Source organism: Mya arenaria, chromosome 2 (genome assembly GCF_026914265.1).
Source record: "Mya arenaria isolate MELC-2E11 chromosome 2, ASM2691426v1".
Lineage (NCBI taxonomy): Eukaryota > Metazoa > Mollusca > Bivalvia > Myida > Myidae > Mya > Mya arenaria.
The window spans coordinates 70763468-70786678 of NC_069123.1; the positions used below are offsets into that span (position 1 = coordinate 70763468).

General features: G+C 35.9%; 1 protein-coding gene across 1 annotated transcript; it reads right to left on the reverse strand.

Annotated features, from left to right (window-relative positions):
* Positions 1–4553: 4553 nt before the first annotated feature.
* LOC128224932 (transmembrane channel-like protein 7) lies at positions 4554–22767 on the reverse strand. Its single transcript, XM_052935038.1, has 17 exons — positions 22483–22767; positions 22008–22077; positions 21664–21745; positions 18446–18708; positions 16179–16324; positions 14512–14656; positions 14122–14283; positions 13587–13759; positions 12111–12228; positions 9687–9784; positions 8031–8138; positions 7789–7864; positions 7448–7578; positions 7149–7304; positions 6762–6840; positions 6175–6396; positions 4554–5116 (listed from the first exon to the last, which is right to left on the reverse strand). The coding sequence occupies exons 1-17, from the start codon at positions 22755–22757 to the stop codon at positions 5093–5095; spliced, it is 2328 nt and encodes a 775-aa protein (XP_052790998.1). The 5' UTR covers positions 22758–22767; the 3' UTR covers positions 4554–5092.
* Positions 22768–23211: the final 444 nt, after the last annotated feature.

The window sequence follows — 23211 nt, forward strand, 5'->3', positions numbered from 1 at the left end:
TTAAGCGATCTTTGACGTCACTCTTTACCCATAGTTCACCGATTACTGCTGGTGTAAAAATCAGACACATACTTCATGTACATGTTATCACTAAATGTGTTAAGACCAGAGATAGACGACATGATATTGCTGCTGGTATAGCGATCAGAGACAGACTACATGATATTACTGCTGGTGTACTGGTGTAAAGGCCAGAGACAGACGACATATTATTACTGCTGATGTAAAGATCAGAGACAGACCACATGTTAAACTGCTGGTGTAAAGATCAGAGTCCGACTGCATGATATTACTGGTCGTGTAAAATTCAGCGACTGACGACATAATATTATTATTACTGCTGGTGTAAAGACCAGAGACAGACTACATGATATTATTGCTGATGTAAAGATCAGAGACAGACTCATGTAATTTCTGCTGAATTTAAGATGAGAAACAGACGACATGTTATTACTGCTAATGTAAAGATCAGAGACAGACTCATGCTATTTCTGCTGAAGTTAAGATGAGAAACAGACGACATGCTATTACTGCTGGTGTAAAGATCAGAGCCAGACAACATGCTATTACTGCTGGTGTAATGATCAGAGACAGACTACATGTTATTACTGCTGATGTAAAGATCAGAGACAGACTACATGTTATTATTGCTGGTGTAAAGATCAGAGACAGACTACACGTTATTACTGCTGGTGTAAAGTTCAGAGACAGACTGCATATTATTACTGCTGGTGTAAAGATCAGAGACAGACTACATGTTATTACTGCTGGTGTAAAGTTCAGAGACAGACTGCATATTATTACTGCTGATGTAAAGATCAGAGACAGACTACATGCTATTACTGCTGGTGTAAAGATCAGAGACAGACAACATGCTATTACTGCTGATGTAAAGATCAGAGACAGACTACATGCTATTACTGCTGGTGTAAAGATCAGAGACAGACTACATGTTATTACTGCTAATGTAAAGATCAGAGACAGACTGCATATTATTACTGCTGGTGTAAAGATCAGAGACAGACAACATGCTATTACTGCTGGTGTAATGATCAGAGACAGACTACATGTTATTACTGCTGATGTAAAGATCAGAGACAGACTACATGTTATTATTGCTGGTGTAAAGATCAGAGACAGACTACATGTTATTACTGCTGGTGTAAAGTTCAGAGACAGACTGCATATTATTACTGCTGGTGTAAAGATCAGAGACAGACTACATGCTATTACTGCTGATGTAAAGATCAGAGACAGACTACATGTTATTAGCTTATGGTGTAAAGATCAGAGACAAATCATATATGCATGTTATTACTTATGGTTTATAGATCAGAGACAGTCAACATTGTTATTACTGCTGGTGCAAACATTGTGTGAGACCAATTTCTTACGTTTCACATAGTATATAAGCAAATGTACATGATATCCAAAGGTATGTATGGTTATTTGTTATACCTAAAAAATAGGACTCATGTTGCGTTTAGCTTAAAGTATTACAGGATATTTTACGGCTTGATGTTCCTGCTGAAATTATTCAATACAACGATCGTCCGACTGTTACTTGAGACCTTAGATTATCCGATGAATCCGCGTTCTGATGAGTGTAAAGGATGATGACAAGTCATTAGGTTAATTTTGACCGTTTTGTTTGGCATGTTTTGAGGCTGCATGTATAAAATATCTTTGTATAATTCAAATTGCAGCCTCCATTTTTCGGCAAAAATTTAATAAACTATTATTTTATTTTCTGGTTTTGTTTTTCGTGTTCGAGCTTCAATGCTTTGTGCGACTAGAATAATGATCATGTGATACGAATTAAAGTTTAAATTATCCATCAAATGAATTACGAGTCCTTGTGGCCGAATGGATAAGGTTGCAGTTTTCTATTGTTTCTTGACTGGAGAAAAATGAATGTAGAGAACCTCATACCAGTAGTTTACCGGTTACAGTTTCTGTTTGCCACCGCATTCATGGAGAACGAATCGGTCAGTTGTAGTTTGTAGATGTTTACTTGTTCTTGATTGGTAATCATTCCATCACTGATTTGCAGCAATTCGGTCGATGATGGGTGCTTTTGTTTCAGAGTATATGACATTATATGAATTTCAAGAAAAACATACAAAATATACAATAGATCTGGAATTGTACTGAGATCTGAGATATTCGTCAGCTATGAATAATTAGCTTGAATAATTGTTACTTTAAAGTCAATATTGAACATTATTTATATATACCGCGGTATTATACTTTTCATAAATACGCAGATTTATATATTGACTGGGTTTCGATCACTACCCAGCGAGTAACATAAGATTATCATTGAGAGCCTCAAGTACTGATGAAAGACTGTGTAGACCCTGTCGTACTTTTGCTGTAGTTCTTTTGAGGTTAGTCTGACGTTAGGTTAACGTTCACACATCTGAAGGTTTTAAGAAATGTTCATGTTGTATTTTATGTTTAATCTAGAGTGGACATTCTACGCTTCATAGAGTCTAAAACCAGCTTCAAGCATGGCAAAGGACAATAGACAAATGACCAAGTCTCTGTTACAAGAAGTTAAAGTAAGTCGTACATTGGTGCAAAATTCATTTTACATACACAACAGCTCTATTCTAGTAGATCACAATGGCATTTTTAATTATAGCACAATATGGGTATATCACAGATGTACCAAATAGAACATTATAGTGTTTTCACATTATCTTACAGCCTTAGAATTCACATTATTTAGAACTTACCCAATAAATGCATTTGAAAGTAAAGTACAAAAATATATTAGCCCTTTTAATAGTATACGAATCATTAGGAAATTTAAGAAAACTAGCTAGCCAGAAAATGTTGAAAAGATTTTTACCTTTTGACTTATGTGAATTCGATCACTAAGTTTTCATAAACCGTTCATGGGTACTTTAACAACAATGGAGACAAAATAGATTTTGCCAAATTTTTAGAATTAAGCCCACATTCTTTAACAATTTAAATTTTAAAACGAGTTCTCGTGTCCTTTTAATTTAGCTTAAGTATTTGTGCCAAATAAAAGCTTAATAAATTTGGTATAGTTATTCAAAAGAAGTCATTAAATAAGTATCGTGCATTGGACACTTTTAGTTTTTCAAATATAGCAAAATTGAGTTACAATGTATATACCAAATGTTAAAAGGAATTATCTAATTGAAGATTTTCCCAACAGTGACTTACAAACAGCAAAATAATATATGTAAACTCAAATTAAATTGTTTGCAGCAATACAAACTATGCAAAAAATGTATGTTGCTTAAAGCTGCACTCACACAGATCACATCCGTTTTGGCAACTTTTTGTGCAAATGTCTGACAACCAAAGATATAAGAATGCTGACAAATGATAAAATCGCATTTTTTTCATTTCGAAAATTGATATTGGATGGCTTAAAGTGTTGCTTATGCTAAAAAATGAAAGTTTCGGCCATTCTTTCCAAACAACTTCGATCTCTTCTTTTGTGAGATATTCTTTTTCTGACTTAATTGAAGGTGTTGAACAACTATCAACCTGTGATAGTGCAGTTTAAACATGACCAAAATTAAAATATGCAAATAAACCCATGCACGCAACTTCTTAATAGGTAAATATTCATCGCCACAATGTTCTGTATATGCATATTCTGAAAAGTCAGGTTAAACGAAACATGTTCAACATGTTGGTGTCTAATCAATTACACCAACTGAAATAATGGAATAAAATAACACTGGTCTTACATCTAATGCAAATTATGCTCCTTTATTTTTGACTTAGAAATTCTGCTTAAGTTAAGTAATTTATTCCATACTAGTTAATTTTCAGACTTTGTTAAATTAAGTATGTTTATTGACATATAAAAATGCACCACTGTCATGCCCCTAGAACCACTTTAAGCAGAATTTTGTTTTCAAAAAATGTTTGCTCAATCCTTAAAAACGATGTCATCTTACTGACAGCTCATGCTACTATTTCCATAGGCAAAAGATATCGTTTCCAACATTATAGTAATCCATATATATGCATATATAGATATATAAAATGAAATGAAGCCTTCAATTTGTCACATATAACAATTCCGGTTATTAAGAATTTCTTTTTTACTTTTGTTTCCATAATGCGGTTGATGTCTTTTAATGTGTCATGCTTAAATTGAAATACATGTACATTTTGGTGTAAAATTCCAATTCATTTTGATGTGTGTTCATATTGTCACTAGCAACACACAACTGACTACACAAATCATACATATGCCATGTACCGCTGGAAAAATTTGACCTTTCCGAACAAAAATGAAAGTTTTTTTAATTGAAACATGACACACATGTGTAGAATAAAACATGTCACATGTTTAACATTAAAACACCTGGGATGTATTCATGGGCGTTTGGTGTCACAACAACAAAGTGTTTTGCTTTAAAACTTTTGTAATAAAACATAGAAACATGTGACGTGTGTTTAAGTGAACACGTTTTTGTGTGAACTGACAAAAAATTATATAAAAAGGTGACATGTTTAAGAAGGGAACATGTTTTTAAGTGTTACAGTAACAGAAAAGTGTTTCAAAAAGAGTTCCTTTTTAAAAAAACACTTTTAGCGATTCAAAAATTAGTACTGCTATAATGACTTATCATATAACAATTATGTAATAAAAATTTAAAATCACTCAAAACATAGTTTTATTTCTGCCTAATTGTCCTTCAACAGGCACCGACATGCCTATGATAACTGCAAGTATTCAACACGAACATTCATCACTCATAAAGCTTAATTCATGTAACCGATGGAAACAGTAATTGGCAAACATAAATACATTGACTGTTTTGTTTTTACAGAAAATGTTTAAATTTCACCATGTTATTTCTTTTCTGAAATAGTGACATACTCTTATATAGGTATTTTCGGTACGAAATCACGGTTCTCATCTTTTTTTTATGGAAACACAAGTTAAGCACACGTTTGTTTTTGAGATGTTAATGGAAACTTATTTTTTGTCCTAAAAGACATAAATACAGGACTTTTGTGACTTTGAACAACTGTATGTAAATAACTCCACTTAAACACTGCCGTCGGATGGAAGCATAACGACCGTCTTCTACCAATCATCCTCGTTGAATTCCTGAAAAGAGACAAATGACCAGAAATATATCAGTTTTGAAGGCACTGGGAAAGTGTTTCAGGCTGTAGGGATGGTAAACAAAATGTTTAATATAATGATGTATATTATAAGTAGGTGAGCGAACCTCAACTCTTATTAACTTTAAACAACGTTTACTAGAGGAGATGGACGTTTGCCAAAACGAGGGTAAACGTCTAAGCGAACAACGTAGTGTGACCCCAGCAATTATGCGAAGTTTTTAACTAAAAAAACAAAAGTTTTTTATTGAGCCTATCATGTTTTTGTTTAATTCTAGCTATATTTTTTACAACTGTTGAATAAATCCTCACTTAATGTAACTTGATCGGAAGAAAAAATCCGTACAATTACTAAGGCATACATGTTACGGTACTAGAACCTTTCATTGTTTTGTCATATGTGAGTGAATTTGACTTCAGCCAGTATAAACAATGAAGACAACGTTAAATAAATTAAACATATTGACATTTGTGGCGTTTCGACAGATTTTAGATTTTTAAAGTGAGGACTAAGATCCTTTGGTGAAACGGGCCATAAGCTCGTACATTTCAGAGTTTGAGTGTGTGTGTTATCCGGGCCACTTAGCCCAGTTGGTACAGTGCATGACTTGCTAGGGTACGATCCCCGGACTGGCCTAACACTTTTTTGAGCCTGTGACGATAATGAGCCCATTTCGAAGGGCATTGTTATGTGCCAAGTGCCCTAGTGAAACTAAGAAATGTTGTAAGTGAAGAGGCCCACCATGGGTATGAAAAGTCAAGTTGGGAATTTTGGGGACGAATTCATGCACAGATATGGTACCATGTGTGTCACGGTACCGATTCAGGCTTGTAAGAGAGAATGTGAGTAATTCTTGCCTGTTAGCTTATTAATGGAGCGCCGGACATGCTAGAAGGGGCTCCCAGGTTCGTTCCCCGGACTGGCCACATACCTTTCTAAGCCTGTGACATACTCAGTTCAAGTCAGTTACCTTCTCCTCGTATGCGCTATTTATGGAATACGCGACTTTTAATACATAATTCATATCTTAATGCAAATACCTGTACTGCAACCTCCGCAGTAGCTTCTTGGATGTCTTCATTGCCATCAACATCTCCGTCATCAACCAGATCGTAGGTTTCTTTCATCAAATTCGGTGTCTCGACGCTGGGTAATCGTTGTCTGTTTGTTGTTGTTTGCCTTTCGAAGACCTTCTTGTTGGTGTCACCGGTGTTGACGTTTTTGGTGAGGTGTTTAAATAGGTATTCTTTGTCTTTCTCTTCCTGCGAACGAATCCATAAGTTAATCAGCCAATGAACAATGACCAAGCAACAAACGAACGAACGAACGCAATTACGAACGAACGCATGAATGAATGCAACAATCATCCTATCAGTGTCAATAACTCGACATAAAAAACAATCATTTTCATTTCATTCATTTGAACAAAAATACCTGAAAACCGTTTGTTTAACACTCGGATAAGTTGTTCGCAGGTCCATCGTTTGGTTTGTTCGCAAATTTAATTAATTTGATTAGTTAACAGTAATAATATCAAGAAACGCTTCGGCCCAAATTGACCACTATCGTGCAATGGGCTAATAGATACTAGTAAAAGATATATTAGTATATCAGTTAAAATTGATACCTTGGACAGCTGGTTGTTTAAATGCGCAATCAACTGCCTGTCCTTTGATCGTCTGGCAGAGAAATAGTATATCGTAATCCTGCAAGAAGGCGGATTTTGAATACAATTGAAGACGTGTACCAAGGAAGAACATCGATTTAGGTAATGTCACAGTTAAAGAACAACTTGATGTTCAAATCGTCCGACAATCTATTATCATTTTTTTTTGAAATATTTCCCATGCTCTCTCTCTTTCAACCCCCCCCCCCCCCCAAACAAAGTTCTATAATGTAGCTATTGTAATATTAATATTGCTCATATTATAACGGTAGTAAACCAAAAGCGTTTGTTATTGTTATTGTTGGTCCTTCAGAGCAAAGAATTCGTATCGAAATGACAGCTACTTACAACAACACGAGAATCAGCCCAAGTACGAAGGCGGTGGAGGAGATGACGCTAAGGAGAGTATGAACCCAGGGAGGCGACAGCGCCACCTGCAGGGTGAGGGCATTAACAGGCGCCTGAAGGACGCGGAACGGCCCGCACATCGGAGACGGGCGCATGCTGAAGATAGATATAGTAATAGCTAAGACTTTCTCAACGACACCTTCTCGTTCGCTGCGTAGATCTGAAGCGTAGAAAGGATTTAATATATAATATGAATACACACATAATTTATATTGTTTATCAACCAAAATGTTACCCACTGAATAAGAACGTATGTTATCGGTGCGCCAACAAGAAAGAACGTCACTAGGAGCGTCAACGTAAAGAAAGCGTTAGAGCGGGCTGCCCTGTATGAATTGACGGGAGGAACCGTTGTGTGCAGCGCCGAAAACTGAAATAGAGGAACAATGGGTTTAATATTGGTTTGAACAGCAGAATAAGAGTCCAGCATGAACTACTTTTTTTGTTGAGGTTTGGCGTAGTTCCGACATCAGCTCGATTGCCAACACTGACCATATAGCCGTACATAATTAAGTACAAAGTGAGTTGTACCAATAATCATAGATATAAACTGAAGTGAATTGTACTATTTGTTACATACCATCATCAGGTAAAAGAGTAAAAAGAGCCGGCCAACCATCATCGCTGGTAGCAACGGACAAAAGAATAATCCCAACCTGAAATTGATTTCTCATTAAAAAATTAACACAAATACTGTTAACTAACCCTGATTAGATGATACCTTTCAAAATATAATTGTAAGGTCTCGTACATATGAACGAACAGCGATATTAAATATTTACACGTAGTTATCATTTATGTTTTTAAACATTGTGGTCATACCAGCACAGCGCCTGTGCGTACACAAGGTCAAGGACAGAAATGGCGACGTCAAATTCTGCCGGACCGATCTTCTGTAAAATCACCGCTTTACACTTTGTAGTTAAAAACCTGCAGAAATATAAGCACACGGAAATACAGTGAACAGTGTTGTATTATAGTATATATTAACAAGTATAATAATAGTATAAATGTTGTTGCATGGTTTGATTGCTTTCATTGTAAATTCGCGCTAGATAAAATGATTTTATCGATAAACGTCCCTCCCATGTTCGTAAATCAACATGTCATTTAGCCGAAATGCATAAACAGTATTTTAATGTTCGGCCCTTTTTGAATATCAAGTATTCAGCTATATGAACAAATGTGTATGAAACGCCACAACTAGTTTATGTTAACATCTAGACATGGGAGAATGTCTAACTGACATGCCATCATGTCTAACAGACATGCTATTATGTTAAACTAGTTTGCTAGAATGTCTAACTAACATGTAATTAAGTCTAACTGACATGTGATTATGTCTAACTGACATTTGAGTTTGTCTAACTGACATGTTCCTATGTCAATGTGACATGTTATTATGTCAAACTTACGTTTAATTATGTCCAACGTACGTATTGCCCATTTCCATTAAAAGACGGTGTGTTATGCCTCATCTATATTATTAAACCATTTGGTTCAGCGATTCTCATTGGTTTATACGTGTTCACACGATATGTGATAAATTAAACGTTTTGACTCGTGATCTGGACCTTAAACATTTATTGACCTGTGCGAAACTGTTCACGTTCGAAATTGTCTTGGTACGAATATGTTACGTCACAGCGGTGACAATGATATATGACGTCTTGTCCACAGAGGGTGCCATCTTGTGACATTGTTTATGGTATTAAATATTGTCAAAATATGGTTACGCAATTCACTTCATTATCATAAATGACATGTCGGTTGGACATAATACCATGTCAATAAGACATAATACATGTGAGTAAGACACGTTTCGTATCAATCAGACAAGTGTCACCATGGTAATCCGACCCGATAGAACCACAACATAACGTCTTTGTAACATGATGAGTAGGAAATTAACAATATGCCGGTTGGCCATAATTAAATGCCAGTTTGACATAATAACAGTTCGGTTTGACATAACAACATGCTAGTTAGACATAATAGCATGTCAGTTTGACATGATAGCATACATCGGTCTGACAAAATAAAATATCGGTCTGGCATAATAACATGTCGGTCTGACGTTATAACATTTCGGTTTGACATAATAACATTTCAAACATACTAGCAAGTCAGTTAGACATAATAGCATAAAATGTCACACCTTAAGACAGTTGTAGCGTTCCATAAATGTGAGCTGATTAAGTAATTTAATCATGATCAAGAATGTTGTTCTTGGTGCTGATCATCCTCTATCATCATACTGCTTCCCATGCTGCAACACTGTTGTGTTATACAGGTATGTATACCGTGAAGAACAATACTGTACTTTATATCTTGTCGAACTAAAACTAAATGTACGTTTTCGCACTCACGATGGACAAACACTTGACATATATTCTTTAATTTCATGTGTTTAGACGAAAGTCTTATGTTTCAGTCTTAATACACGTCTAATTAACAAATACTTAGAATTTCACTAACTTTCTAGGCAGCTGGTAGAGAAATATAATCAGGACGTCACAAGAAATTTCCACAACCATGAACTTGTAGATTTGCTGACCGAAATACGTCTCCCAACACTGAAAGGGGAGAAACCATGTCGAGGTTTTAGTTCATACTAATTCGATTGTAACTTATAGCTTGTACAATCACTCTGAAATCCGTTTCTGTGGTAGAAAGGAGTTCTGGCGTCCATTTTGAAGGGCCATGATAAAGTATCTCTGATAAGGACCCGGGTGCGAGACAGTGGCTCCAGCTCTTTTAGGAGCTGTGTATAAAAAAGAGCCAATGACACTTCCGAGCTAAGCAAAAGAACGGATATCATCGTAAAACGTCAGTATGACTCGTTATTTTATCTAATATCACACTTATGAGGGCTTATTTGAGAAATCGGGGAATGCAGTGCCATATAAGTATGTTTAATCTTCACACGTATTTCGGTTATTCTGTAAACATATTGTTTATGGAGTTATAAAACCGATTCTCCCATGAAACACATGCATGTTTACAAACGAAAGTAGAACATTTTACCAATTTTCAGCTGATTTTTACTCCAGAAGCTTACATTTCAGATAAAACCAGTATTATCGAGTGCTTTTATTTTGTCGGGAATAAAACTGACCACCTGTTTACCGGAATAAGCATGTTTATAAATACTCTTTTTCTGGGTTGAGCTGGAGCCAAAAGCCAGGGAGCTGGAGCCAAAGCGTGGAGGCTGAGCCAATACGCTGTATAATTATGCACGTTTTTATGAGAGACATCGGCAAATTTCGAACGCTAAATTCTATACTAAAAAAAAAAAGAAAGTCATATGTATTACTCCTCGATATGTTCCAAGTCAGAAAGTCGGATGTGCAGCAAAAACTGGGATCTATTTTGTTCTGTTAGATATATGTTTATTCATTTATTTTTATATATAAGTGGGCGAGGATACTTACAAGGTGTTTATTTTTTTAAGTTATCGTAATAATAAAGCAAACCTTTTTTGTGTTATATTATGATAAATTGTTTAAGTTTGACAATATATGCATCTTAAAAGGGTTAAGGGATTTCAAAAAGTGTTTTAATCAAAGTTGGATGGTAAATAAAAAAATGCGATGAACTTCCATGTACAACTTTTAAACCTTAATGTTAACAAATACATTAGTTTTTCAATGACAAAAAATGTACACTTAGTCCAGTAAGTGATCCGTTTTAAGTCTGGCGTTGTGGCTGTACTATCGGGTACCATCACTATACCCACAATGTCTAGCAACTAACCTTGTCAATCCTAAATGAAAGACCACACACACACTGATGTTTATTGGCTTAATATCGTGTGCTAACTTATGCTGTATTACGACCTTGCTGGTCGAGGAAACAATGAATTATTGTAAGAATGCACACTTGTTTTCACTTAAACTAAGTTAATGTCGGTAAAAAGTGTACCTCATTTCAGGAATGAATTGCGGGGTTGATGTCATTATCGGGGTATGAACGCAATTGGGATGGTCAAAGTGTGTGGAGTCCATAGGACTCCACGCGTATTGTTTTAACTATTCCAAATATTCCAAATATGCCGAGTTAGGTGCATTATTACGCAGCGTATTGGCTTAACCTCCACGCTTTGGCTCCAGCTCCCTGGCTTTTTGCTCCAGCTCAACCCAGAAAAAAGAGTATAAACATGCTTATTCCGGTAAACAGGCGGTCATTTTTATTCCCGACAAAATAAAAGCACTAGATAATACTGGTTTTATCTGAAATGTAAGCGTCTTGAGTGAAATTCAGCTAAAAATTGGTGAAAATGTTTTACTTTCGTTTGTATACATGCATGTGTTTGATGGGAGAATCGGTTTTATAACTCCATAAACAATATGTTTACAGAATAACCGAAATACGTGTGAAGATTAAACATATCTATATGGCACTGCATTCCCCGATTTCTCAAATAAGCCCTCATAAGTGTGATATTAGATAAAATAACGAGTCATACTTACGTTTTACGATGATATCCGTTCTTTTGCTCTAGCTCGGAAGTGTCATTGGCTCTTTTTTATACACAGCTCCTAAAAGAGCTGGAGCCACTGTTTCGCACCCGTGAGCCTGTAAGGACAATGGACACCAATACCCTAGACCAATCTCAGCCTAATGAAGAGTGAATCGATTGGCCACAAAATGAACATTCGCATTTGATGAAAATGGAAGCTGCTTTATGTTAGGGTTCTAAGACAATACCTTAGTTATAAAGTTAATTTCATTAGCATTTAAATAACCTCATTGATCAGTTTAACTCATTATTTCATCTGCATACTGAGGCCATCACCCCATTCTTTTTGGTACGCTGAATTTCGGACAATCAAATGTATTGTGATTATCTTCCTTAAATCCAAACGATTTATGCGTTCATGTTGCATTTGAGATGTTTACCTGTATGGCCGGACAGTCGCCGGTACCGACCAGGCACTCATTGGCAGGGGAACACGTGACCTCGGTGTAAATCGTCGCTGTGATGACAATCAGAGCCGCCAGACGTACGAATACAATCCTGTGAAGGATTTACAAAAACATATATGACGTCACGTCTCCAGCACAGAACCACAGTACAGGGCCAATCTCATATAGCTTCTTAGCTGAAAAATCAAGTCCGTTTTTGTGTTGTTGTTTTTTGTATTGAATGTGTTTTTTACCGACAATATTTTTACATCAAAACTATATATATATATATAAAAACAGCCTGAAAAAAATAAAAAAAATAAAGACATATTAAAATATTCGATGGTTTTTAAAAAACCTTGATGAATTTGAACTTAAAAGTGTAGAGTAAGAATGTACTAAACGCGACTCTTTCATTGGTTAAAGGGTCTGAATCGAAAACATGTCGCGTGAAATGTGAGTAAAACTGCGTGTCGTTTGAATTGTTAACAATGTGTGATTTTTTTTGTTAAGACAATTCTTGTACATGTAACTAACAAACTATACGACAGTTAATGATATCAAAAACAGATATCTCTCCCCCTATGGTTGACTCATCTAGATTTACGGCGACATTTGTCATTGGAAAATAGAAATAAATATATATGAAAAAAAACAACAACAACATAGAACGCTTGAAACAGAAATAGCGAGACGCACACACAAACAGTACCTGTTGTTTCTCACACTGTCATCGAATAAAATACTTGATACTAAGTCTGTATCATCATGATATGGTAGTCTTGTTAAAGTGATGCACGCTGTTAAATGTTTATTGAAACAACGAGGAACGTACGTCACGCTCGCTATTCGACAACAAACCAACATATTTTCATTGTCTTTATGCTATTTCCCGACGAAGTTCCTTAAAATCAATAAAGCAACAAACAGCTCATCGCATGCACGGTAGTCGTTCATTTCTGAAAGTAACTATACGTATATGGAAATGGAAACATTTTTGTCTAGGTAACCCTTACCCTACGTACGGAATTATATTTCCGTAGTAAAAGCCAACAAAAGCGATAGTTGAAGGTTTCGTTGGCGGAACAATCTCGCTAAAATGATCTCTGAAATTTGTGATTGGTTGTCAGACTTTGTACGATCTGTCTAAAACAGTCCGATGGCCTAAACTGATTACACGCCGACGTGTTGCCACACAGGGTTCCCGGAAGACGTCATTTTACATAATCATCATATGGTATACGCTCTGCAAACAATTTTATTTTGAAAACGTTTGTCAAGTTATTTAAATCTGCCTGGTCCAGTTGAATATTCATGGAGCGAACATGATGTTTTGTAGAGAGGTGGTCACTATTTCTGAAGGACACGTGCGATAAGATATTTAAAAATCTAAATATGACCTAGACCTTGAACTTACTAACTAAAATTTAGTTGATACTGGTATTGGTTTTCATGAACATTGACACGCACCTCATAATGGTAATCTTTATCACGAATGCAGGCGTGTATCTCTCAAGCCTTGCGGCCATATAAAAGATTGCTGGGAAGGTGGCGTTGACTGCCGCTATGGCGATTGAAGGAAGGAACTCCACGACAAGCACCACAAACGTGTGGTAGCTGGCTGCTTCCTCGCTCGTGGTGAACTGCAACACGAGTATGCTATGTAAGCACAGATATATGGACTTGTGAATGGACTGACGGACGACAAAAGCAAATATCTCAAAGGTCTTAGTTTCGAGACCCGTCACGGCAACCTATACATGGTCACTCAAAACACCCACAACTATAAAACATGAGCGTACTTATATCACATTATATCCATTTTTACAATGAAACTATTCCCCATTATGATATAAAATTGGAGAATGCATTGTCTTTAATAAAAAAGATTGATGACAACATATCTTTACTAAACATTGAAAGGCGTATATGCTTGTGATATACATCGTTTCTAGCGGAAGTAAATATAGTTTTAAAGTAAAAGGCATGTTACAAGTCAGCATACATCAGCTGAGAATCTCTGAGCGAAAAAGATGGCGGCGGCGGCCCCTCCAAGAAGGCCCAGGATAACAAGGTTCACGATGACGCGCACGACCCAGAGGCAGCAGCGGACCACGTTGGAGCTCCCCGATCGCCATTTTTGGTGTCGGAGCTCGTGCAGCTGCGCCTTATATAGGGAACAGAGAATGTACTAATAAAAACCTTGCAGACACAGTCTTATACAAAGTTTAAACAAATCGGTTGTGGTCTTGCATATATGGGAACAACCGTTATTTTTCATACAGATTGATGTAACCGAATTATTATAAAATTATTAAATAATAATTCTTTGATTACATTTCTGTAAGCTTTGCAGACGTTTCCCATTATTTAGATAATTATCGAGGTCTCTCACCGATATAAGCATGTACAAGTTTCTCTGGTGGAGGCGAACCGGTGCCTCGTCCATCAACCGGAAGTCCCAGCGGCAGAGCACGGACTGAAAAAACCGACTGTTCCCATCCCTTCCGATTTCTAGAGACTCCGTGTTGGAAAATGCACTGTCATGAAGGTTTACAAATGTCATTAATACAGATCGAGGGTTGAAAGCGAAAAGGTTCTAAGTGACATTAAATAAAGAAGCAGATAGAACCTTTTCGCTTTCACCCCTCGAGATGCAGAGCGCATAGTCTAACAACATAATTATTTCCAACTGGCTAAATAGGGCACGATCTTAGACGTGTAGAAATGACAGGCTCTGCTGCAGCAGATTGATCAAGCTATATAAATGAGTCATCATGCAGTGCCAAGTTCTTTGAAACCTTTTTTTGAGCAAAATAAGTTATTTTTTTATTAAAGGCCTCTGATCCATATACATACAATTTACAGCATAAATATTGACAGTCGCAAACAATTCGATTTAGATCAACGACACACCGGCCGATAATATTACCATTTCACCTGATTGAAATCAATAACGGCTGACTGCTGATTACCTGTAATAAATGAGAAATACTGCCTTCTCAGTAGACAAAATATAATGATGACCAATAAAATCATTCAAACTGAACTTTTCCTGTGTCATACGTTACGACCATGACATATGTACATATGCTGGTCAGGATTATATTATAGGCTTCTCTTCTGATAGTGTTAAAATGTATTCACATTGTTGAGTTCCCAAAGATACAGATATGTTTTGTTCTATCGAAGTTCACTGGAATAATCAATGCGTTCGGAAGCATTATTATCTGTTATAGCATATATATAATTCTCATATATATATATATGGATATGCCTAACATCGCCAATAATAGCAACATTTCATTAATATATCGTTCACAAACACATCCAACCTGTTTTCCAAAGTTTCTTGGAAGTTGACATAGAATCATAGGTAACTACAAAACGCTGTCCATCACTAGACAGTTTTAATTTGATAATTCCATTGTTGTCAAATTTGTTTAATAAAATAAATATCGATACGAACACAAAATAAATATCGATTAAACGGTACTACAAGCGAACATCCGATTCGGCTTTTCAGTATGTTCTTGTATTGGTAGATAGTAGTGTGGCAACCTGCCAACTATATTATTTATTGCATTCTTGTTTGTCTTGAAGAACCCGTATTCACACTTACACAAATAAAGATAAACAGTTTTATTAGATAGACAGTAGGGTGTTAAAATATACGTTCACATGACCGAAGTGCTTTTTCTTCCGTGTTGCTTATTTGTTTTCAAACATGCATACTTCTGAGTTTCGGACATTTGAACGTACATGTAACACCATGCGTACAGACAAGCCTTCCCTTCGGTCCAGCTGTTTACGTCCGGTTTTCATTATATCGTTACAATTGATTAATTCCGAAATTAAGTTTTCTAATTAATCTAAATCCTTGATTTCCTACTTGCTTTCATAATTGACCTTTTCTTTCCATGTTCGCATGTCGATACTGATTGTTCACAATGGGGGGGGGGGGGGGGGGGGTAATGTGATTTAGAAATACAGCAAGCAAGCAGCCGTTTCTGTTCACATACATGTATGTTGAAATATTATTATAAATAGATTGGTTCTCACTGATGGCAAAGGACGGCGAGGCTGACAAGAAGCGATGTGGACACGGACGCTAGGTAGGCAAGAGGCACGTGGTACAGCCCTGCCGGCGTGGTCACCTCCTCGCTGCCATAGTAACCGTAGAAAAACGCTGTCATAGACATCCACCCCTGAAACATGCATATCTGTAAGTCGATAGTTTCAAAATTCCGTTGACTCGTGTTTGAAAAAAAATATTTTCTTCATTATTTTCTCCTAAATGATTTGAAATATTTAACATAAAATTTTGTCTTTAAAGTTCACGATTTTGGAAAACATTTAAATTATCCCACTGCTTATGTAAGAGTCCTTCTGGGCGGAAGGCTTTGTTGTCAGGTATATATTTTTATCTTGACAGTACCGACGTAGGTTCGCTGCTTACTAAAACCCATTTTTGTTTTACATACCTTATTTGCATTTTTTTTCTGAAATTTTCAATTGGGTGGGTCTTTGGTCTTTTGAAAAGTATTTAATGCTCAAAACCACATTATTCTTTTGAAACCCTGTCATAATTCTTTGACCAATGACGTCGGATATCGTAAATAAAGGTTCTGTTGCACCCCACGGAAGTAAACGTATTTTGGTTAAATATAGAACAAGATTTTTAGGGCTTCACAACCTTTATGGCAAAAAAGACATTGTAACCTGATGAGTTTGATATTAAGTTTACTTAATTTTGTGAAAATAACATTTTGGTTCAAAACCATGAGCGAATCCCATTGAAGTAAATGGCATTTGTCTGTATCCAATCGAAATGGAATATTCTATGCACCCCAATATTAAGCTATCGTTTCTAATTGTTTAAGGTGCATTGCGACATGAATTGGGGCTTTGGGGGCTTTGGTCGTTTGAAGTAAAATAGTAATGCTCATAACAACATAAATTATTTTGAACTTTTTTGGGAAAGCCTATTTTTTTATATAATATATATAAAGTAATATTTATATGACCAATGGCATCCGACACGCTAGACAGGGTATCTGTTGCAGACCCACGGAAGAAAATGTCTTGTTTATTTAGAACTTGATTTTATGGACTTTAATGGGCCAAACGGACTAAGTTGACTGGTAAGTTTGATTTCAAGATTATTTACATGAAGTGTTCTTAACATTTCTGAGGATTTAAATAAACCAGATTATTATTAGACGATGCATATAGGGATAAATGTTTACGATTTCCAGTGGACAAGTATCCATGGATAACTTTTGAGATTGTATAATTGTGCATTATTATCAATAACACATTTCTTTCAACTTTCCCTTAACTATGGCAAACAAAAAGGTTGATGTTCGTGAATATATAAACACCGATATAAAATATATTTTATAAAGAAATGTATGCGAGACGGCAAATACGAAAAACATCAAAATTATTCGCTAACTCAGTACCAGTTGATTGTGAGACTGGTCGCTGGTCAGACGCAGTTTGTCAGAGAAATCACTGTGCTTGAAAATCGCTTTCATATTCGCACAGATAATTATCGTAAAACATAAAGATAAGAAACACAGGCTACAAGTATAGCGCGTAGCATAACGTTGAGTTTTCGTTGTTAAACATAGAATATTTACATTCGCCTGTTTTTTTGTATGGCTTAAACTTACTTTAATATTGCTCTCAATTTGGATTAGCGCGACGTCATTTAACCAATGATATACGACGTTACAAAAACAACTATTCTTTTATTCGGTGACACCTCTGTAAAGCTGCATTCTCACAGTTTTGAAGATATCTATTTTTGGAAAGTTAATGTTTTTGGAACTAATCTATTGAAATCTCATAATTATTGTTACAGTAGGTGTATGATAAAATAAATAAAAATTATTACGCCATAGCGCGTGACTCATCTAGCATGGGGGGGGGGGGCACATGGAATTTTCATCGAATTCATCGGAAATGCCTATCCGGTGTGCTAGAAAACTTTTGCTAAACCATAAACGCGAATGGAGGAGTTGATACGAAATTAAATATTTCGTACAGTTGGCAGCTATTTTGGAATTTTAATCATCTTTTAAATTAATATTTGTCTAATACACAGTTACCTATATCGTTCATTTAAAAGTTAAAACATTTTGACGCCATAATGAATTAAAAAACACACCACAAAAGCAACAACGATGGCGCGAGATTATCGAGATTATTGTATTTAATGGTATAAGTCACCCAAGCAACACATCCTTGCTGGGTTTTGTGACTTCGGCTGTCTTAATGTAAACTATGTATCATTATTTATTTCATAAGTGCATAATACTTACAGTTCCCTGAATGAAATCCAACACGACTTGAAAACCTGTGGAGGTGTTGACGACATAACCGGCCTCGCATCCCTCTGCCAATGAAACGCCTTCATCATTTGAAATATTGTCACTACCGGTAGTACGGAGTGAATATCCCGCGCGCGCGAAAACAACTTCCGGAATAACGATACAGGCGAATGTGACGAAAAAGATAAAGATGTTCAAGAAGAAGAGAAACTTGAGGAGGACAAAGTATGACACGACGCTCGTACCTTGGTGACCTGTTAAGGAAAGTTGAATCAATGATAGTATGATCAAATACAGTAAAAAAACATGATAAGAAAACCCATTAGAAGTTTTATCCCTTGTACAATTATATAAGTTTCGCTCGTCTGTTTTTCTCAGTCGATGCAATGGCCTACAAAAGCTTAAGTGTGGCCTAAAGTAAAAAAAACCCCGAACATTCAAATAGTAAAATTAAACTTGTTACAAATGTTGTCAGATTCAATATGCACATGTTCAACAAGAACCTTTACCCTCGTGTTCTTTCTGCTACGCTCAAGTTGTCATGCCTGATGACCTTACATCACTTTTGTAACATCGGAAAGGGTAGAGCAAATGTGTATATATATAAATAACATCATGCGGAACAAACCATTTCAAATACAGTTTTTTTTGCCATAAACGATTGCAACGTATGTCATACCTTGGCTGACTTTAGATAAAATACAAAAACAACAACACAATTACTTAGGGTTTTTTTCGGGCACATTTTTTCACTTTAGCCATTAACAACCAAAAAGCATTATATTGGGTTACTGAACATCCAAATGTAGTTTTGCTGTCAATGGCCAGACGAAATGGCATGCTCTATTATACATTCGATTCTTTACATTAGACTAAATGTAGTTTGTTATCATATGTACGCACATTAAGACATATGTATATATAGTGAAGGATTTGGTCCATGTGGTGTAACATATTGATGGAAGGGAAAGTAAGACAGCAATTTATAGGCTGTTTTAACAAAATATATCAGCACCATATTAAAGAGACGGATTTAAGGTTGGGGCCTCTTATCAATTAAAATAAAACTAGAGCATTAAAAATATCCAAAATAAAGAGTGCTTGGTAAAATGTATCTTGGATGGATTTCTCAATGTGATGTCTTAAATGAATATTATTTGAAACTATTGAAATTCCAATTATTTAATTATCAATGGTCCAATTATATATCAGTCTCTGCCATTTCATTCAAATGACAATTGTTTTTTGGGAAGAGCAAACACATGGATTTTAAATATGATGGCATATTACAGTGTGTTTATACCACGTGATACATTACGTCATTTATGCTACGTAGGAAGGCAACAATTTGCTATATGCCGTTTAAAGAGGCCCGCCTTTCTTTTATTACTGGAGTTTGATTAGGTTATTTCTTCAAACACTTAGACAAACCTGTTTCCTGAATAATGTTTTAACAGTGCTTAATCAGGAAGCGGTTTTGCGAAAAAGGTTTTCGACTAGTTTAAGAAACTGAACTCTCAATCAAACTCTGGTAAACGACCGAAGGAGGGGTTCTGTAAGCGGCGTAGACTGTGCTATGTTTCATTTAAAATGGTGAAGAAATAGTTTAGTTATCTTTGTTTAAAGTCTTCATATGAAGCAAAGTACTGCCTTCCGATGTAGCATTTATGACGCAATTTATCACGTGGCACACACACACACACACACATACACACACACACACACACACACACACACACACACACACACTGTATTACTGCCGTAAGATAACCTGATGACGTTCGCGAATTGTACAACATGGACAGTGAAACGGTGCCAGTTCTGGGAACTTTCAAGCCTGTTTCAAGTCATAGGTAATTAATCGTACCGAAACATCGCGAACATCAATGCAACGGAATAAAATGGTTAAAACGAAACAATTCGCGAACGTTATCAGGTTGCCATATTTGATACAACTTCAGTACATTACATAAGCATTAATAGACTGTGGTGATTTATAGCATACGCTACACTTGAAAAGCACTTCAAAATATCAACAGATCCTTCTCTCGTGAGGTACTTGATCAAGGGCAGTAATGTCAGGTGCGTACAGGCTGTCCTGGTTCATTGTATCGGGAAAAAACGTCATCGATTGTGTGAACATGAACATTTTTCAACGATATGGTTTTTTTAGAAACGACCTGTGTACCGAATGAAGAGCAATGCTTGTTAACGATGACGCTCGTTTAAGATAAAAAACATATCTGTATTAAATCATCTCGTGAAAACAATGTACGATCTTTCTAGGCTTACCGACTCACATTCTTTCAAAACTATGATTTCATACCGCCCTCTTTCGTGCAAATCTCATCCGATACCTTGTTTTGGTCAATGAAAGGTATTGTTATTGTTTTCCGAGTACAGATCGTCAGTTTTGAAGATAAATCGGCAAGTTTAAGAATATGCTTACTGGTTTATTATGTACACTTTTAGAAACCATGTTCATCATAAATCTGATAAATCTAAGGAACACTAACTATTAAGTAACACTTAACAAGGCGTGGGTTGTTTTTCCTACTTCATGTATGTGTACTATATAACGTACTAGATGGACACTTTTGATAAGTATCTCAAAACTCTCTGCTAAAAGTAGAACTGTCATTATATTTTGTCATGAAGTCGAGACATGGTTAAGTCCATAATTTAAATAGTGTTTACTTAAGTGGTAACGAACTGTATTTAAGCCGTTAAATTGTCAGTGTTAATGGCGACTATTTTCTGGAGGTTTTTACCTTTTTATTTTGCCAAATTTAAATATATTGCTTTAAGACATCTGCATACCCTGTAAGGTAAACTCTTTTTTTTTTATTTCATTTTCCCCCAAAAAGGCGATTTTAAATTGTCCACGATTTTGCCATTAGTGATAAAAGAGTCTACATCAACGCGGTTGATCAGCACGTAGCAATGGAATACAACTATTTTTAATATACATTTAACAACATCTTCTTTATTTATTTTATCTTTTATTTCAGTTCAAAATGTCAGCTGCCTCAGTCTGACCAATCGAATGATGTAAAAACTCTTATCACTAATGGTAAAATCGTGGACTATTTAAAATTGCCTTTTTTCCGTTATGTAGTATGACATTTGTTATTTAAACATTTGACAACCTTTTAATGACCGTATTTAGTACTGCCAATGTGAATATTTGGATGAATCATTGGTCATACCTTCTATTCGTTTGAGTGCGCCTCTCCAGACCTCCAGCCCAGCCGTCCACTCTTTCCAACGCAGCTTGACACTGTTCCAACGCTGAAATACAATCATTTCAGCCTTACACGTAACACTTAAAGGTAAATACTCATGCTTGATAGTTGTTCCAGCAACGCCATTTTCTGGTTAATAAATTGAAAACAAGTAATATACTCGATTACGATGCAGTATGAAAATAATTACAATTCAATTCAACTATTAACCGGACACATTTTACTCTTTAATTTAGAATTGTTTCCATGTAATGATTTCTGTGTTTTAAGTCGAAGGAAATTCCAAAACGATGCAAAATACGTCGTACCATGGTTTGTCTGTATTTCAGTCCGGACCAGCCCCTGGTAGGATTAACCTTTACAAGCGAGTGTTTGTCCCTGAAAGAAATGCGCAAATGCAAATATGAACGTGGATTAACATTGTGTCGGCCCACAACAAAATGCTTTCGGGTCGTTGTATCTCTTCAAGTTGGTCTTAAAATCACTGTTTCGCCCCCTTTAGGTAGCAATTAAGGATGTGTACATTGCATTATTGTATGTATTTTTAAGTTCACACACACACACACACACACACACATATATATATGTATATATATATATAATTAGCATAGTTGAAGACATTAATGAGGTTTTGAAAGATATCCTAAGAACTCCTTTCTCCCAAGCTATATAGTAGGAAGGAGTTATTCATGCAAATGTAAAGTTATTATACATTCTCAATACGGTCTCTTCTCAATCGATTCAAATATATTTTTAGAGAATGTATGTAAGATAAAAATGTACCTTTTACGTTGCCATAGACACGGTGTCCAGGCCTGGCGTTTGTTGAAAATTCTTTTTTCAACAAAGTTCGCATAGTTTACTGAGCCCGGTCTTAGATTTTCCCCTCGACGTCGTCGGAAGTTTAAACCTTTTTCCGCCGCTTGGTTGTCATTCTTACTATGTGTACCGTGTTGGTCGTTGAAACTGTTTTTGAAACCTGTATCAGATTCGTTCTGCTCACTCCACTCGGAAACACGCACATCTGATCGGGGACCGACGCGGTTATTTAAAAACATTCCGTGTAATATTATTTCTTTATAATTGATATAAAGTTCTTTAGTATTTCAAATCGTCAATCTAATCTTAATTTGGAAATACTTTATCACTAATGTAAAAATTCAGCCGTTTTTATACGCATGTGTTTGATTGAGAGGCGATGTTTATGATCTTCAAACAAATCGTTGATCAACGATTTCTTGTCGCTGGTTCTCAAACGGTGCATTTATCTTACATCAAATAACATCCGTGTCCGCACAAATTTAAATACCAATTTATGACCACTTCTGGCAAAACCAATCTAACAACGACTAAAGTATGTTTTTATGAGATTGAAATTTATGATACCACGTTGAGCTCATAAAACCTTTACTGCATAGTTTTATGTATACCTGCAGGTTTCGGTTTTATCATAACAACAAATAACTCAAAACACTGATTTGCTCATTATTTTTTTTAGATCAAAACGTCATA

Coding starts and splice junctions, on each gene's coding strand:
- LOC128224932 (XM_052935038.1), bottom strand. CDS start 22,757: ATGTTTTTAAATAACCGCGTCGGTCCCCGATCAGATGTGCGTGTTTCC. Junction 13,760..14,121: donor CTCAGAGATTCTCAGCTGAT/GTATGCTGACTT, acceptor CTCGTGTTGCAG/TTCACCACGAGCGAGGAAGC. Junction 8,139..9,686: donor CTCTACCAGCTGCCTAGAAA/GTTAGTGAAATT, acceptor ATATTTCTGCAG/GTTTTTAACTACAAAGTGTA.